The sequence below is a fragment of the Chaetura pelagica genome, unplaced genomic scaffold (genome assembly GCF_000747805.2).
Source record: "Chaetura pelagica isolate M959 unplaced genomic scaffold, ChaPel_1.0 scaffold21, whole genome shotgun sequence".
In the NCBI taxonomy this organism is placed as follows: domain Eukaryota; kingdom Metazoa; phylum Chordata; class Aves; order Apodiformes; family Apodidae; genus Chaetura; species Chaetura pelagica.
Genome location: NW_009952251.1, coordinates 1,187,815 through 1,206,762, shown reverse-complemented (window position 1 = coordinate 1,206,762; position 18,948 = coordinate 1,187,815). Strand labels below are relative to the sequence as shown.

Below are 18,948 nucleotides of genomic sequence, written 5' to 3'. Positions count from 1 at the left end.
AAAAACTAAAGTGTATCTATGTCAAGAAAAAAAATACATTTGAATTTTCTAGTCTCATGCTATTTTGATGGGAAAAGGTCTTGTAATGATCATAAATTGTTTAGTCATCTGTGTGTGCAGTCACGTAATCACTTTGAAATTGGTATTAGTACTAGCAGTCTTTTTAGTTTTGGCATAAGTTCTCAATCAAAGCCTGGCTCTGTGTAATTGCTAGCATTTGAAACTGTGATGTTACACAGCAAAAGCAGACAAAACCAAAATAATTTTCATCAATGAAGGCTAAGGACATGCAGCACTGTGAACACATTCCAGATTTTAACATTGAGTGTAAACTGTAAGGGTTTTATTGTCAAAATAAATTTTGCAGAATATCCTTAGATACATAGTAAGTCCTATAAAATGCAGGAGGAGCTTTAATGATTGTGATGTTTATGACAACAGATGTAACTTTCTGAAGCATTTTATTTTCCTGCTTTCCTCCTGGAAATTCCTACTAACTCTCATGCTAATATCCATTCTTTCTTACTTCTTGTCTTTAAAATACTAATCTAGTAATTACATTAATAGACCCCACTTGGAGAGCTTCTAGCACAGAAGTTTGCTGTAAAGCAACAGGTCGTGCTGTCTGCCCAACCCAGCATCCCTGGCCAAGTTTTGCACTGTGCTGCTCCTGACCTCTTGCTCAAAATCTCCCATTTCTCGTAGGTTTAGACCTTCATGCTCTCATGCCTAATCCTTAAGCAGACAGTTTTATTTCTCTTCCTGACCAGTCAATCCACATCTCTGCTGTGCAGTTGGTCAAACACACTACAAAGGAGAGTAGTGGAATAGTAAATACATGGACCGTTACCAGCAATTTAGCTTTTTCCTTCTGCTCTAAGTTAGTATTAAGGATGGTCTGTTTGTAGGAGAATGACTACTTTCAGTAGATGTCTGCTTGTGATATATTCTTATATAGGTATATGCACATTTAGAAATATTTATAGTTAAAACCTCTGAGCAGAAAAAGATGAAAAAAGCAGCAGTGGAGTGCTTGCTAAGTGATGATTTCTTCAAGTTTCTGCTTCTCTGTAGGTCACACCAGAATTCAAGTATCAGTACTTGAAAGGATATACTTAAAGTAGCCTCCTGATGTACATTACTTTAATCAGCTTCCTTTTTAATAATTTGTATTATGAGGACACATGCTGTCTCAACTCTGCCTCAAGGGCAATAATGTTTCCCCATATTGTGTAAATAAAACAAGTCCACAGAGAGCTGACAGGGCTGAAAGAAAACACGTTTTATGTCTGTGGATGTTCTGATGAAAATCTCACTAATTCAAAAGACATGTTACAGAAAAAAACAAAACCTTAATCTTTTCAAAGAATCTGTTGCAGCCTAATGAGGCTCCCAGCTGAATGTATGGTGGGCTGTATTTTCTTTTTGTCTTTTCTTCAAGTCTTCATCTATGTGGTCATGAAGGCAGCTGGACATAGTTTTACCTGTGTATGTGGTCTGTGATGCCAGCAAGTCTATTCTTGAAGATTATGTGTAAGTCTGTCTGCTGACTGTTATCTCATTTTATTCATGTATTGCCTGGCATTAATTGTGAAGTTGCAAATGTTGGTTATTTATTTATTTATTTAATATGGACAGAACATGGAGTAGAATACTCTTTGTAGCATTTAAGTAACATTTGAGTCCTTTTCCCCCCCCTCCATTTGCACTTGATGCAGATTCCATATTCTGCATTGAATAGATGTAAGGACAGGAAGCGTCAATTAAGTACTAATGGACTTCCTAGCCTATTAATGAGAACATGACTCATGTCCTAAGGATTTGCAGTTGGATTCCTGTAGCTTTTGCTATTTCTGTTGTAATTGTTTTCAGTAATTACGTTTTCCTAGAACTCAAAATGATCTTGAAGGATTTAGTATATTAAAAGCAGTAACAGCGTATTCATTTGTTTAAACTCATCCTATTATGGGTCAATCATAGCACAGAAGATTTCTGACACAAACAGTAGATACAGTTGTAATTTTCTTTTCATCTTTGCTATCCAGAAATATCTTTAGTGGGGAACCAAGGCAAATATTCAAATAAGAAACATATCCAGGGTGGTTTTGTAGTGAACCACTACAAACATCACATATTTGTTCTCTGTTTCTGAGCAGCTGGAAACAGCAGTATGGTTACAGGGAGAATATATTGAGAACATTAATATATGTTTTCTATAATAATTTGGGTTTTTTCAGCTTTTTTCTGGTAGATTGGAGGACTGATAAACACTGAGATTGTAATTGTATAAAAATCTGAGTCATATGCCAAAAGGAAATTCCTCAGGACATGATGCTCTTTTTTGTTGCTTTATAGTGGCATGAAAATGATGTCCATGCCCCCAGAGCACTGTGGCAGTAAGAGTGAGCCACAGGATGGACTTGGGAAACTACAGTCAATTCTCAGTTCCTTTATGATTTCAGGAAAGTAATTTAACATAGACTGTTTCCCCATTCTTCGTTTGGAATATGACAATAAGGTTTCACAATCTGCTTCAAGTTAAATTTGTGAATGTGCATTTGGTGATCAGTTGCACCAGTAATGGCAGCCAAAGCAAGAAAGCTAAAGCCACTTAGTTGTAATGCTGTGCATGTTTTAAGCATATTTCTGAAACTGGATAGTATAGTGTATTTTTTTATAATTATAGATGTAAAATGGACTGGAGAGCAACAGAACTCATTTTTGTTTTTCATGGTTTATGATAGGGAAGTGAAGAGCTTGTCCTGTTCTCACTTTTTTTTTCTCCATTGGTAGAACTTCATGGGAAGGATACCTTCCCTTCTTGTCTTAGGAGATCTCTGCTGGATGGCAGAACAGAAGTTTGAGTTAATTTTAAAAATATTGAATTATTTTTTACATAGTTTTTCTGGCCAGTGAGTTCAAGAGTAATGGAAAATAGGCATTTCATTACAAATCCTTCATAATTTCTTGTTCAGGTTTTATTTTTTTGTCCTTTTCTCTGCCAGTCTATCTGTTGCTTCTACAGTTCTCTGCCTGTCTACAATACCAACCTATCTGATTGCTACTAAAGTAGCAAATTTTTCAGTGGTACATGACAAGTAGACATTCAATGGCCACTTATTTGTTGCAAAATCTCTCTTAGTCGTTCATTAAAGGTGAATTAGAAAAGACCTGAATGTATAATGAGGTCTGTGTGATGCACAAATTTAACTTATGATTGAATTTACCTTATAAAGATAGTAAAAGTTGCAAAAGTTCTTATCTTATATATAGTGAAAGAAACAATAAATAGATGTTTTTCAGTTTTGGAGGTAGTCTTTAGTGTGACTCTCTCCTTTTCATAGTAATAATTTCTGTATTTCTAAAATTACACTTTTGGCATGTACAGATTTAATCTTTGGATTAAATTAATTTGGATTTAAGTACAGTGAACGCCTCAGAGCTGTCCATATACCCAACTCCCCAACAAAAAAGAAGTTACTCATTTGATTCAGTAGATTTATAATCTTTGGGGGAATGCTTTAGATCTAATGATGAAAGTTATTATAGACACACACATTTGTAGAGAAACTGCAATCCAAATTAATTTTTATATTTTACTGCAGATAATTTGAAAGGGCCTGAAAAAGATATATGTGTGTGTGTGTTTATAAATATAATGTGATTTCTCTTGGTGAGAACAGAACTCTGAAAGATTACTTCAGCTATGCAATGGATGTAATGTGGAACCTGTACTACCACTTATTTTGGTGCTAGGTCTTGGTTTTGTTTATTGGGACATTTCATGTCTGGGCAAATATACTGTGTAGCGTGATCTGTAAATGACTTCTGCATTTTATCAGTTTGAGTGAACTGTTCCTGGGTCCTTTAATATATGATGAGCATATCGGTCTGTAGGAGCTTTGCCTTTCATTTTTCTGACTTAGGTAGCAATGACCTGGATATATCAAATGGACCTATTCAAGATCCTCAGTCTTCATAGGATAAATATGTTGGCTATTTTAATTGTTGTTGTTTAATAAAGCTCTTAATATTATGGTATTTCCTTGTGTTTGGATCTATTTGAGCTGAAGACAAACCAATGCAAACAGTAGTTCTAGTCTTACCCTACCATTTTCCCTGCCTTGGAGACAAAAAAATTTTAGGTAGCCTAGTACTACTGGTTTTCTATCTGGTTGCTGCACGTTGAGTACCTTGAGACCTGTGTTCTGCAAAAATCACAGAATATTTGAGGATGGCAGGAACCTCTGGAGGTCATCTTGTCCAACCCACTCCTCAGACAGGGTCAGTCAGAGCTAGTTGCTCAGAACTGCATCCAGATGGCTTTTGAGTGTCTCCAAGGATGGAGTTGTAGAAGCAGCAGCTTTGGAATCGTTTCCAGCTAAGCTGTTTTAGAGAGGGTTAGTGGCTGCCCTTTCACATTGCAACTACATTGACTGAAAACTGTCATAAAACATCATCCATGAGGAGCACATGTAAATCATCCACATGCACAACAGTATTTTACCCTGAAGCATAGGATTTCTCTTGAAATTAATAAAGTTTAGAACAGGCACCCCATCACATCTGTATGTTTTTGTAGCAGTATCTGACTAGTTTCCACTGCCTGTAAGATGGAAACCTTACTGCCAAATTTCCCAGAGCAGGAATATGCCAAAATCATGAAAAGAAATTGAAGTGGTTCATCTATTCTGTTGTTCTTCAAGATAGGTTCTGGACATCTGAGTGCCCTATCCAATTTTCTTTGGCATTACAGCTTCAACAATGAACCTACATGCAGAAAAATAAAGTAGCTTTTGTGATGTGTCCCTGTTTGCCAGATGTTCTGTGCCATCAGAGAAGGGGCAGGGGTCAGCTGAGTATTGCAGAGGGTACTGCTCCCACAGGGTTTGAACTAGTCCTAAGTTATAATCGAAGTAGGAATGTGCAGCAATCAGCATTAAAACTCTAGTTGTTAGGAGAGTAACCTTTATTTTTTGTTGGAAAAGTTTCTCACTGAGATCATCTGACATGAAATTGTGGTAACTTAACTTTATATTAGTTTGCTGGAAAACTGACAAAGATAGGCACTCAGCTCACTACCAGTGGGTATTTTACTTTCTCATGCTTGCCCCATCCTCTTCTCTGCAGTTATTCTTATAGGGCAATACGTTTTTTAAAATCAGGCAAGCCATTATTAAGCGACTTTTATTTTCTGTAATGTGTGTTGGCAAGCATCTAGCATGACAGTTAACAACTTTACTTTTTTTCAAGTATCTTCTGCATGTACTTGCCTCTCAACCCTGATCCTAAGATTTATAGAAAGCTCAAGAGACCAGGAAGGTGGTCAGTTAAAGTTGTCTGTATCTCTGGAACACAGATATGATACATGAAACTGTATTTCTGAGTAGAAAACAAACAAAAAGATGTGTAGGCTAAAAGTTAGTTCAGAGGTTAAAAGTTAGGTTTTGTGTTTTGTTCTGTTATTGTTTTTTTTAACCTACTGAACTATTATGAAAGTGGACTTCCCTGGATTCCTTTTTTTTTTTTTTTTTTACTACAAGTTTTTTGTAAGGAAAAGGAATCTGTATGGCTGCTTTCTAAGTTCTGTTATTTTTAATTAATTTTACATAATAAGGATGAATTATGAAAGGGCTTATCTTTCTGCAATTTTAGCATTCAGTAAACAACCACCATCTAAGATGACCTTAGTCCCACTCAGCTATCACGTGCAACTGATTTTAAGCCTTTTGCAGTATCCCCAGGAGCAGATATGTCATGTTTCCCATGGCTGTATAATTTTGTCCCAGTCTCTCTTAGAAATAATATTTCTATGTTAATTTTTTTTCCTTTAGGTTTTCAAAAAAATTTTATCAGCTCCAGTTCTCTTACAGCAGTAGAGTACTGTCCTTTCATACATTGTTTCTCGGCCAGTCCCATGTCATGAAGCACAGAATGCAGGACAGATGCCTCACGCCTGGCATACTCAGCTGTTCCTGGGAATAAAACTACTACGTGTGACTGGCATGAACTGCTTGAGGCAGCATATGCTAGCTGTTAATGTGTGACCTTTTTGTCCTCAGTAACTTGACTAACTCTACTCTTTTGGACAGAAAAGAGTTAGATATTAAATTGAGATGACTGAATTTCTGAGTATCAAGCCACTGCTTTATAATAAGTGTATTTATAACTTCAGAACTATGGTTCCAGATGTAAATTGTATGCTGGCCAGTGTAACAAGAGGTGGGTGAGAAGCACGGACTGCTGGCCAGGTTATTGGAATGTATGGAGCTGCAAGTGATTGAATTACAGTGGTTCCTGTCTCCTCAGCTGAGAGTTTTGCTGCCACTAAGCTGACATGGAGCTTAACTGATTGTACATGCCCTACCAGACCACTAAAAAATAAGTTGTGCTATTTTAATTACTGTTGCCACAGAATAAACTGAGTGTCACTGATAGACTGGTTTTCTGGATGGTGCAGCTATTTGTGGTTGTCTCAGCCTAAGAGAATTGTGACTCGTAATGAGTAGTAACAGCCTTAGAAGTGAGACAGGTATCCATGTCTCTTGGTTTGTCTTTCTATTGCCCAGTCATCTGTACTGGTGACACAACGAAACAACATTTTTGCAGTAAGTCTGCCATGCTGAAACATGGCTTCTTTGGGGTCAGTGCTGCAGAGTGATCAAATAAATAAATCCTCAGTGAAGAGATATTTTATACATATACAGTACATTTAATAATTTACAATAATGTATGCTATAATTTTATTTTAAGTTCAAAATAGACTCCACCTTATATCTATCTTTGAGTACCAATGCTTTCCTGGATGAAATCTAGTTGTTGAGTAGATAGTACAAATTCTTACTGTGACTGGAGGTTTGCTGATCTGTACTACTGAATAATACGACTAACTGCGCTGTAATTACACACTTAGCCTTACATGCATTTTATAACATAATTCAAGGGACGAATTAAAGTATTCTAAATATCATATTCACTACAACTATATGATTTCTTGCTGTCTTTCTGAAGAGTTTTGTTGTTTGAATATATTTACTCTTTCTAAAGAAAGATGACAGAGCTGTATCGACATGGTTGAGTCCTTTCATTGAGGTGCTATAAATAAAAAAACAGCAGTCATAGGGGTAAAACATATGAGTTCTTAAGATCTTAATTTTTTGAATCTTGTTAATTAAGTGTTCTCATAAAAATCACTGTGCTTCTTGTGGGTGTTTTTGTTTAATTAAAAAACCCCAAAGATATTTCAAGTGATTATGGGTATTTATTTTTGTTCTCTCTGTATATTTTGCAATGTTCCTGCTGGGCATTCCTCGGGGGGACTTCCCATGCAGTGTTGCTCTTGTTTACAGGGAGTGTTTTCCAGAACTGCTGGTCAATCATGTAGGTTTTACTCAGCCATTAGTATTTCTGTGGGTGGTCACTAGGGATGTTGTGTGAAAGACCCCAGAGTGGTAGGTTGCTGAGCAAAAAGAAATAAATGTCAGTACAACAGCTGGATAACATATAGAAAAAAGAGATAAGTCAATAGGAAGAGAGTGGAAAAAACCCTCTGAACTAGGTAGGCACTGGGCTGGATGACAGCCTGAAAAAGATCATCTTGGTTTAGGATCTGGAAACAATTAAGTAACGCATGTGGTTGCTGAAGAAAACAGCGAACAGTTGCACAACTTTTAAGGATAAATGATGCAGATGATGCAGACTATGCAATGAAATTTTTATTCTCCACCTGTCAACTTCAAACATTTGCACATTCATTTTGAAACATATTCTGAGGTTTTTTTGGTCCTCTTTACAGAAGTAATTTTGGGATAGACGTCATTTTTATTTCTGACCGTTGGCGTACAGTTTAAAGAATGCATACATGTGATTCAGGAGAGTTTTGAATGTATGCTTCCAGAAGACCTTAATAATACATAAAGTTAATAGTTTATACATAAAATCACTGACAAAAAATATTTTCCTTCTTTGTCTAAAGCTGCACAGAGTGAGGAGCGCCTGTGTGCATTCAAGGACCCGTATCAGCAGGACCATGGAATCAGTGAGAGCCGAATTTCCCAGGAGAATGGCACAATTTTGTGCATGAAAGGTAGTACCTGCTACGGACTTTGGGAAAAAACAAGAGAAGGAGACATACATCTTGTAAAACAAGGTATGTAACATCTCAGTGGAACTGCAGTTGTTTTGTTGACCTTTTCACTGCTTTGTGATCTAGCCAGCTACTACAAAGGTGTGAAGCTGCAAAACTAGACATTTTGTTTGTTCATTGTACAAATGCATAATTTTAAAGTTCCCATTTAGCAATTTAAAATATGAACAGAAAAGTTGTTTGAAATAAAGGACTTCTAAAAGAGGCCAAAGAGATTAATGTGCAGTTCAAGGAAAAAAAAACCCTCTAATTGTTTGTTACTTAGGATGTCCAGAGGAAGACTGCTGTCATGAGTATATCTCAGTTTATGTATTAATGTAATAAATGTAAAAATGTGTCTCATTAAGTAAAAATGTATATCTGTATTATATAGAATGTTTACTAAAGAAACTGCAGCAATAGCACAAAACTGTCGCGTATCACTGGCTGTCAATTTGCTGCTCTTCTGGAGGGAGAGTGATGGTAGGGAACGGTGAAGGGTCTTTCAGTTGCTGAAGACATGTTTTGATTACTGTTCTCAGGAACTCTGCCCTTGGTTACTTGTGTAAAAATTAATGTAGTGTAAAGCTGAGTGAAAACTGATGTTTACAGACATTATGTGCAGTTGTACTCAGTGTTGATTCATCTTTGATCTGGTAATCTGCTCAAAGAAGCAGTCTGGCTGCTCACCTGTGCCCCCACACTGCTTGTTTCACTTCCAGGCATTTGTGCATAAATGACATTTATGCCATTGTTGGCACTGGAGAAGGAATAGTTGCTGCAGGGAGGAAGGGCCTGCATTAACCAAGAAATAAATTGTGATCCTGTAAGAGAGTCTAGTGATGTTGACAATAAGGAAGGACATAATTTTTAAAAATAATGCAACAAGCACCAACCTATAGATGCAGTCATGTAGTCTAGCTCTAAGGAGAGGACTACGTTGCCATTTCATCTGAACTGTGGGTCATAAAAGTGACTGTAGTATCAGAGAAATGAGAAATAGTTTGCATCTGCTTAGAAGGCTCAGGAATTCAGATAGGTGTGTTTAATTATCCATGCAATAGAATTAATGAATTAATTTTATGCTGCTTTTAAAAATAATTATTTAATTTGCTTCTTTTTACAGGTTGCTGGTCTCACATAGGAGACCCACAAGAGTGTCACTTTGATGAGTGTATAGTTACAACCACCCCTTCCTTGATTCAGAATGGAACATACCGCTTCTGTTGCTGTAGTACAGACTTGTGTAATGTCAACTTCACAGAAAATTTTCCACCTCCTGACCCTACTGATACAACACCTTACAGTAAGTCAGATGTTTCCACCTGTGTCATTTCATGGTTTAAATAATTTAGAGAAAGATCCTTCTTTCATAGTACTGTAAAATGCAAAACCTGTGACCTTTCTCGTTAGATGCCACAGAAATAGCAAACAAAACAGAGCTTGTCCGTATGAAATTTATCAGTTACATATTCCACAGTGCTCTGCAAATAAGGAGTTGAATGCTTAAAAGATCATTGTTTGTATAGGCAACTGCTGAATGTAGATTACATTTTCCAAAATTGTCTCTAATCTTGGGTTCTTTGGTATTTGGATGTGAAACTTCAGAAGCCTGTGGGGATATTCAGAAGGAATCAGTCTTCTGTTAAAAAGAGGCCAGTAAGTTCATTAACATTATGGCACATTTGAAAAGTCTGGCTTGTCTGTTCAGTTATGGTTCACAGATGGTTTTGAGCAGTAGAACTGGTCTTATATCAGGCTATTGAAATTCTCTCCAACAGTCTTAGAGTGCTTTGAAATCTGACTTCCTCCTTTTGCGTACCTCTGGTAGAAATTAACTTTGGCATAACATCCAAAGAGTAGTTTGAGCAATGTGTTTTGCTTCCAGATTAGATTATCTGTTACATTATTTATTATAAAATCAACATAGTGTCTGGACCCAAATCAAGGGATCACGCCCTTTAACCTCCTGTTACAGAAGCCAGATCACGGCTAGCTGACACACTGGTATGCTGTGCTCCAAGAATTGAGAAGCTGTGAAGAAGCTGAGTTAGTGGCCTAATAGAAACATCTGGATAGTCTTTTCTAAATAAGAATTGTGAAAGAGAAATTGAACAGAGGCAGATGTGTAAATGGCAGTACAACTTTTCCTGTATGTCAAGAGTTCTTTATTAGTGAAAAATGTTTTGTGAAATGAAGATGTCTTTAATTGAGTACCATTTACATCTATAGAATGCAAAAACAACAGTTTGTGTTTAAGAATGATATTATTTTACGTAAACACTAAGATAGTGAAGATACTGATGCTTTCAAAAGTAACTGTCAGATGGCGTCTTTTCTAAGCAAATTTGGTCAAAATGATGGCTTGGCATGCTAAAAAACCCCCACTTTCCCTGCATATGGTATAAGTGGGTAGAGAGTAGATAAGACAAGGTGCCTTTTGCCTGATAATACTATTTGTATAACCTGTAAACCACCATTTGGAATCAGTGTCTGAGCTCAGCACTATGCAATGCAGAACAAACTCTACTTGACTGGTAATAGTCATCTGACTGGAGTTAGTGCTGTGCAGGGGATTTAGACAGGAGGGGGAAAAAAGATAATTCCTTGTCCTTTTCTGTCCCCCCAAAATAGGAAGGCAATGTTCCTACAAAATGACTTGTGCTTCTCAAAAGGTAGAAATGACAAGCTGAGTTAATTCAATTATTGGTTGATAAGATCTTCAAATAGTTTAAAGTGGAATTTTTAATATTGAAAGATCTAGCTTGACTTGTAAATTGAGACTAGAAAAAAATTAAATTTGTAGTACAGTCCTTAATTTACCCAGCTGTAATTTAGTGCTGCAACATACATTTCTATTGACTCAAACTGTTTTGTGTTACTGTGTCACCTTCCATTTTCATAACATGCAAATTTGGCTTTAGGCATAAGCAAAGTAGGTTGCTGCTTAGCACAGTTGTCTGTCTGCTTTGACTAGGTTAAGAGATGTAGATTGGCCATTCCAGCAGCAAGGACAGCCTCATTTGGGTGTTCTTTTGTATAGCTCTACTGCTGGTACCTGCAACAGAGCTGGGCTTCCCCTGGCAGTGTAAATCTACAGCACCATTGAGGGTAAAGGGTGTTCTTGGAAGCTGGAAGGGTAAATAAAGGGACACTGTGGCACACAGATCTCTGCAACATTACAGACCCCTATTCCAGGTGCTGGAGTCTCCGCGGTCCCTTCCTCAGCCCTCTTCACTCCTAGAACCCATTTTGCTGCTGTAAGATTTAGTTTTGTCACCTCAACATTGAGGACAAAATTTGGTGAAGTTCAGATTTTATTTTTTGGCAAGCTTTGAATGACCTACTACATACCTTACTTGGGCACTCTTGAGCCTTTGTATTGAAGTTGTCAAAATGCTTTAAGGATATTAGTAAGCTTAGCTGTACAGGCTGTGGCAATCTGTATCTCTGTATCTTTTAGAGTATTAAAGTGAACAGGTGATGTTCATATGGGAAATCTTCTGCAGAAGGTAATTTCAGTATAGCCTGTGAACTGCAAGAGTCCTATTTCATACATATTTTCGATAAAGCATGAAAAATGTTATACTTGGAATAGTTCTTGAATGACAGAAACCTCAGAGGTTCTGTCAGAATGACAGAGGTATGTGGCCTCCTAGCACTGGATTTGTGATCTTATAAGCTTCAGAGCAGATATGACTAGTGCATGGTTAATTATGTGGAGGCTGATGAATTCAGCCAACAATTAAATAAGTATTTGTAAATGTTTTTATACTTATTTACGGTAAAGTCACTCAGAATAAAAAGTTCCTGGAATAACAAATAGAAATGCAGCTATAGTTTAAAAACTGACAGAATCTGATGAACCTAGTAAATTTAAAACTTCATTATTAAGAAAAATTTTAGGTGTTCTTTTAAAAGAAGTGTTTCCTTGCAGCTACATGAAGGATCTTTGGAAACAGTAGAATAGTGTTAAGCTCTTGAGCTAAATCCATCAAGAAAAATAATGGAGGAATAAAAAATTATACCATCTTTGGCCTGCAATTTTTTGTAGGACAACTAACAGTGGTGTATTTAAAAATATAGCTAGACTGTTAATGATTCAAAAAGTCTGAAAGAAGTTAATTAAAATCTTAATACATTTAGATGTAACACATTATTGTTGTCACAAAATACAGCATTTCTTCTCCTAAACATTACACTTAATTTTTATGTAATTGATGTCTGTTAGGATGTCAAAACATGTTTATCTCGCTACTGTATCTGTGTAGAATTAATTTTATTTATAATTTTTTTAATGTTCATATTTGGTCAGGGCATAAATACAAGAAATCCATCCTATCTTGTAACAATTTTTTTTTTTTAAATGAAAAATAAAATTAAAGACAAACAGGTTCTCGAAGTCTTAATTTTAATCCTTACTGCTTTTTAATGTGCAGCTGGTAATTTAAAACAATTGTACATATGAGCAGTCGTATTCTTCTATTCCATCTTAAAGATAATCTAGGCAGATTTGAGTAGTTGTTTGTTGCTAGTCCCTCCAGGTAGAATTTTGCAAATGCTGTAGGATGGGGTGTAGTCTAGAGCCCACAGTCTGGAGGTGTTAAAAATGCAAAAGTTCAGATAGCTGTTTCCTCATGGCAGGAGAAGTAGAGGTTGGAGAATGGTGTTATTTCAGATCTGAAGATTTGCCCATGGAATTTGGAGATACTGAAATGCAGCAGTTCAAGAACAACCTCTCATCCTCAACCTAAGCTTGTGCTTTTTGGGAAAAATACACTTTCTCATGTTTTGCAAAATGACTTGTGGGTAAACTCATTATTCTTCTATCTTGTATTTGCACCAAAAAAAAAAAAGACGACTAAAAAAAATAGTCCATCTCAACTTCAGCTGGTATGTGTTACATACCTCTTGACCCAACCTAAAAAGGACAAGCTATGGCTTCCTGGGTAGATGTTTTGAGATGTGTGTTTACTGTATTGGCTTTTTCAGATATTTATTTTGAGACTTGTTAAACATCTGCCTCTCATATCTGCAGAATGCTTCCTAAATTTTGAGATGCTTTTGAAGACAAATTAATTAGTTCTACAATCATTCATAATGGCTGTTTAAATAGAATTTAAGTAGCTAAAGAAGTAAATGATCTCCCTCATTGGTCATAGATACATTGTTGTAATGAAACATTAGTGTTAAAATAACATCAAGATGAAAACAAAGCAATTTTATTATTTTTTCCTCAAGGCTGCAAATAAATTAATCTTACAGTAATTGAGTGTTAAGAATATATTTTTTCATGATACACATAGAAAAAATCCCTGGCAGCAACAGTTGAGCGTTACTGGTACATATTGTTGAAATGATGTAGGGTTTTCTTATAGCAAGAATGTTGGCTGCAATTTATGAAGGATATAGAAACATATATTAAATAAGTGCACTGAGATTTGAATATAAAGAAACTATCTCACACAGTGAAGCAAGTTGATATTTCATTATTCTAAAACACTGATAGATGGTTTTATCTTTCCAGGATGATACTTTTCTGACCTTTCTTTGCCAATGTTCTTGCTAATATATAAAACACATAAACAACTGCATTTAAGTGCTTACAGAATTCTGTAGAAACTTTGAGAAAATATACCATTAAAAAAAATAATGTATATTCCTAGATCAGGTTTATTAATGTATTAATAGATAGTTTTCATTTAACTACTGCTTTTTAAGAGGCAGCAGTTAGACTCGTGTTACTGTGGGAATATAGAATCACTGAAATACTTAGGTTGGAGAAGACCTTGAAGATCATTGAGTTCAACCATAAACTTAACACTGCCACTAAGTTGTGTCCCTAAGTGTGCCACATCTACACATCTTTTAAATACCTCTGGTGATGGCAACTTAACCACTTCCCTAGGCAGCCTGTTCCAGTACCTGACAACGCTTTCAGTGAAGACGTTTTTCCAGATACCCAATCTACACCTCCCCTGAGTAACTTGAGGCCATTTCATGGCCCAGTCTTAACTCCCAGTGAAGTTGAATTAGATCATGTCAGCCTAATTTTGGACAGTCATAGCCCTGCTTACTCTCAGTTGTTATCTGGAATTGCGCTTTTTTTTTTTTTGCCCCCAGAGAACAGCATCTGATGTTAATTTGTAATTGAAAACCATTTACCTCAACTGGGTTCTGTTTGCAGTACCTGACCAGCTGAGTTTGTAGCCAGTATCTGAACTGATATTTAATTTCTGGTCTGTTTAATCTAAAAAAAACACTCTGTAAATAAACTGTTTCCCTCATTTGCATGTTTTTTCCCCCATGTAGTTTAGATGTATAGCAAAGGAGAAATTCCAAACATTTCAAGGTGACAGATCTTCTGTATTGAAAGATGGAGGCAGGACTGATTCACAGCAAGGATTAAAGCTTGTGCCCTTGGAATGGTAGGGAATCAGTCACACACTTTGCCTTCAGTGAAGAGATAAGGCATTATATGTCATTAATGTACCTTCATTATTTTATAAGGCAGGGGAAGAAATAGTAAGATAGTAATTAAGGGCCTTAATATATATTTTTTAAAAAATTACTTTGAGATTACTTTACGACAGCTAAGTATTTGATGCAAGAGGACATTACTGTGCCTCCCAGGAAGTTATTTTGGGGCACTGTATTAAATTAAGATGCTGAACTGCGAAGAAGATACAGGTGAATGTGCATGGAGATTTCTAAATATTTATCTCTTTTAAAAGAGATCATATGTGGAACAGCTAACAGAGGGGAAAAACACTGGGTTTTTTTGTGGGTATAATTCTTTGAGATACTGACATAATTATGAAATATTTTGAATTTTTGGCCAGCTATTGACAAATGTATTCTTTCTTGAACTCTCAGTTGCCTTTCTGTCTGAAATTTAATGCATGTTCAAAATAAATTCTTGTATTAGATTTACTTTTTGCTGTTTATTTGGTTACAGGAAATGAAATAACTGTGGAGGGGGTTGTGACACAGGGTGCACATTGCTCCAAATATTTAGTGATAACAATTTAGAAATGTGTGCTAATTAAAGCTATCACTTCTGTTGTTGCAACTCAGGGAAAGGTGAGAGTATTTTGGATTCATGTAGAGGGGAAAAAGTAGAAGTGGAAGTTACTGCAGAGAACAAAGTATGCAAGCAATCAGTATAGAAGGTAATACAGATATCCAAGTGAAAGCCTTAGTTTCTGTAGAATCTGTAAAAGGTTTTGCAGTTCACCCAGGATAACTGGTAACCCTTGTTGAGTGACTTCAGTTTGGTGATTTTCATTAGAAACAGAGCTATCAAAAGCAGAATCTCTTGAAGACTGTTGGTAGCAGCACTTAATGTTTTAACTTCTAAGACATCATAGTCTCCTGAGATTAAACTTGCACCTTTACTGAGTATAAAAAGTAAAGCTTTGATGTGCAGTTGGAGTCTGAATGTTAAGTGTTAGCTGTCAAGGCAAACCCTACTTGACAGAAAACTGCATGTAATTTTTTTCTCTTACAAAAACATTTAATCAGAAAGGTGAAATTGGAGTGTTTTATTTGCACTGAGATTTAAATGTTTTGGAAATGTTTGTGAATTTTTTGAAATTTCCCATAAAATGCTAAAAAATGTCTTAAAAAATAAGAACAAAATACATTTATTTGAAAAGGGAGAAGCATTTCAAATAATATTTTTATTTTAAAAACTCTTTTTTTTTCTGGTTTTATGAGTACATTCCCTACTGCTTTATCAAAGTTCTGTCTGGAGCACACTTGATAGGAGAGCTGTGCCAGCAGGAGTTACTAATGTGTTAAGACCTGGAGGTCCAAGAAAACTTGGAGAGTTCTTTTAAAAATCTGCTTGAATCTAAATAAGTGTTTTTTGGATGCAAGGTGGAATTTTTATCTTTATCTTGACATTGCAGTAGTGTGTTTTTGAAGTGCTAGAGCTCTAACTGCACTTTGTTTCCAAGGATGAAAAATATTTTACTTTGAGTCCTTAGAGATCTCAATTCTTCAAGTAGATGTGGACATAACTCTTAGTTTATTCATTTGATGTAATTGTCTCATCTGCATCTTTCTTATCCTTGAAGTATATTGCATATTTTTAGTACTACACAGCAAATATTTTGAGTTTAAGGTCTAGAATGAAAAAAGGAAGCATCCATTTTCTGAAGTATAATCAATGGGTTTTGTCACCTTCAACAATAGTGAAAGTGTACATTTTTAAGCCACCTTGCATCTGAAAATAGGTGATTCACAGTTCTTGTATCATGTTTTTAGTTCTTGAGGCACTAATTTGCATCTCTGCTGGAAATTGGTTTCCCGTAGGATATGTTATGCACTTCTGAGAATTTAAAGATCTGCAAATATCTTTGAGTAATACAAATACAGCAAATATATATTTTTTCATTTACTGGGAATACTGGGTATTGTCTGACTTTAGTATTGTTATATAATAAATGCAATATCATAGTTAGCAGGTATCTGTTGTGACAATGCACAATAGGGTTTGGTTGTGAGTGCCTTACAGACGCAAGGCAAAAGCAGGTAAAGCTCAGAAGAATGGGATTTTTTCAGAATACATTAGTGGAATATTGGACTGTAAATAATAAAGGTAGTAGATAAGAAATTGTGTCTCATCTCAAAGCAAAATGGAGAACAGACAATGATGCTATGCTTTTTGTCTGTATTCAGATGCTACCATATGTGGTGTACTACATGTCTATAATATGAACATTGTTGTAAACAAATCATACACTGCTGTTTAGCCACTCTGATAATATGAGAAATAGGTAGGAGCTCTCTGGAAGGCAGATTGATATATCAGTGTGTCCTTTGGGGACATTCTAGATTAACAGGCTTTTTGATGTAGTAGTAGTAATAAGCTATTCCACTCACCTGAAACATTTTAAGACTTGGTGCTGTAAATCTTAACGTTTCTGAGTGAGTTAAGACCACACCCCCACAGATGGATTTCTCAAGACTTGCAAATATGCTTCGGTAAATCTTCTCAACAAAGCATACTAACTGAAGTAGCCAAGATACTCTACGTTGTAGTAATTACTTAGCAAAATTAAAACACACAGTTTTGTGAATGTTCTGTCTGGCCATGTCCTTGTGCTTTTTCAAACAACATTTATTTTCACAACAGCTTTGTCCCTGTCTTGTCATGCAAAAGGTTAATTGCGGTGCACAAGAGTGGCAGAAGTGTCTGTGGTCAGGCTTCTCTGCTGCTGCAGCTCCTGGCGGAGCATTCGCTTCAAAGTGCTGTATCTGTCTCCCTGGGCAGACTGGAGCTTCTAGGCTTGCTCAGAATGCTGTTTCTTGTAATCCCCTTTCTCCTGCTCCATTGCCCTTGTAGCTTTCCTTGTATTTGATATTTAGCATGGCTCTGGTCAGGTTTTCTATAACAATATTGCAGTGAATGGAGTTAAGATATCTTAAGGAACAAGAACTCTGCAAAGTTTAGTTATAAAGCACTGCTAGATGCTGCCAAGTACTCCTGATAAATTCCCCTCCCCACTCCACTGCTGGTTTTGTCTGTCCCCAGTACACTGGTGGTGAGAGAGGTCTTTGTCCTTAGACTGCTGAAATAGTAAAAGGGACTGGAACTGTTAGGCACAAAACAGAAGATAATTTACAAATATTTGGTCTGTTACTGGCTGCTCAGTACTATGAATCCCATCTCCGCAGGAAGTGTTTAGATCACAGGAAACCTTTTTCCTGTCTCTTCTTGCTCTGTTTCCTGCAAGTCCCATTTGTTTCTTATCCTATATGCTAAGCTTATTTACAAAAATCTGATCATGGTTTTGTTTAATGCCTTTTACCTCCTTGATTTGGGAACTCATACAGTTTAGAAAGAAAGCTTTAGGTTCCTGGTGTTGGACATAAAGTTAGGATACCCTCTGTTAGCCTAGCTGCTTTGCAGTCTTACCTGAGTTGTATTCTTAGCTCAGCATGCTGGAACTTGGCCTCCTCAGAGGGGACTGGAAGTCTGGACAGATTATTAGAAAGATATTGGCTCTACAGAGTTGTTCATCAATCTCTGTTTCTTTCTGAGCTTTTTTGGGGTTTGTTTTTTTTTTTTAATCTGGAAAACATTGTGATCCTGAAAACCCAAGACATTACTTAACATTGATTTCTGGCTTTTATATACAGTACTGCATACAGTGCATCTTCAGGGAGGAGACTGTCTGGAGGTGAAACACTAACGGTATTTCAATATGGCGCCATCTTCAGAGCTGTAGGTAGATGAAGCTTTTCTTTTTAACAATGTGCTAAGTTGTTTCTAAGAACACTTGAGTTACTATTTTAGACAAAGTGTTCAAAACAGTGGGAATTCTGTGGGTGTGCTGTGGGGGGCTCCTGCAGGGGCTGGTGCAGATCAGGCTGCGGGCAGGGGCAGCTGCATCCCCCGGCCCAGCGGCGGGCCCACCTGGCTGTTGGCTCAGGCCTGGCTTGCAGGCGCTGCAAGCAAAGCCTGATCTCAGAACTGTCTGTGCTTATCTTTGTGTATATGCACTAAATGATTATTCTCTATGTGATTTGATTTCTTCTTTTGTAACTGTGCTGTTGGAGCATCTTCTATTGAGAGTATAAAAAAGGTCAGGAGCTGTACTTGATTGTCACCGTTTGACTCAGGTCTGACAACAATGCTCTCGATCGCCTCCCCCCCCAGCCACGTAGGGAAGGAGAGAGAGAAAAAGTGAGAGACTTGGCTGGATTGAAAACTAAACTACACAGCTTTAATTAAAACACTAATGAATGATACAAGAAAATATATACAATTATATACAGATATATTCAGGTATGGGCAAAAGCCTCTCGCCTCC

The 18,948-nt window shown here is 36.6% G+C and overlaps 1 protein-coding gene across 1 annotated transcript in view; it reads left to right on the top strand.

Moving 5' to 3' along the window:
- The window catches only part of BMPR2 (bone morphogenetic protein receptor, type II (serine/threonine kinase)), a 71,391-nt gene that overhangs the window by 14,319 nt on the left and 38,124 nt on the right, over window positions 1-18,948 (top strand). Inside the window, exons 2-3 of the mRNA XM_010007383.1 lie at window positions 7,927-8,149; window positions 9,252-9,431. Of these exons, the coding sequence (XP_010005685.1) occupies window positions 7,927-8,149; window positions 9,252-9,431 (403 nt within the window). The remainder of the gene's footprint in view (window positions 1-7,926; window positions 8,150-9,251; window positions 9,432-18,948) is intronic.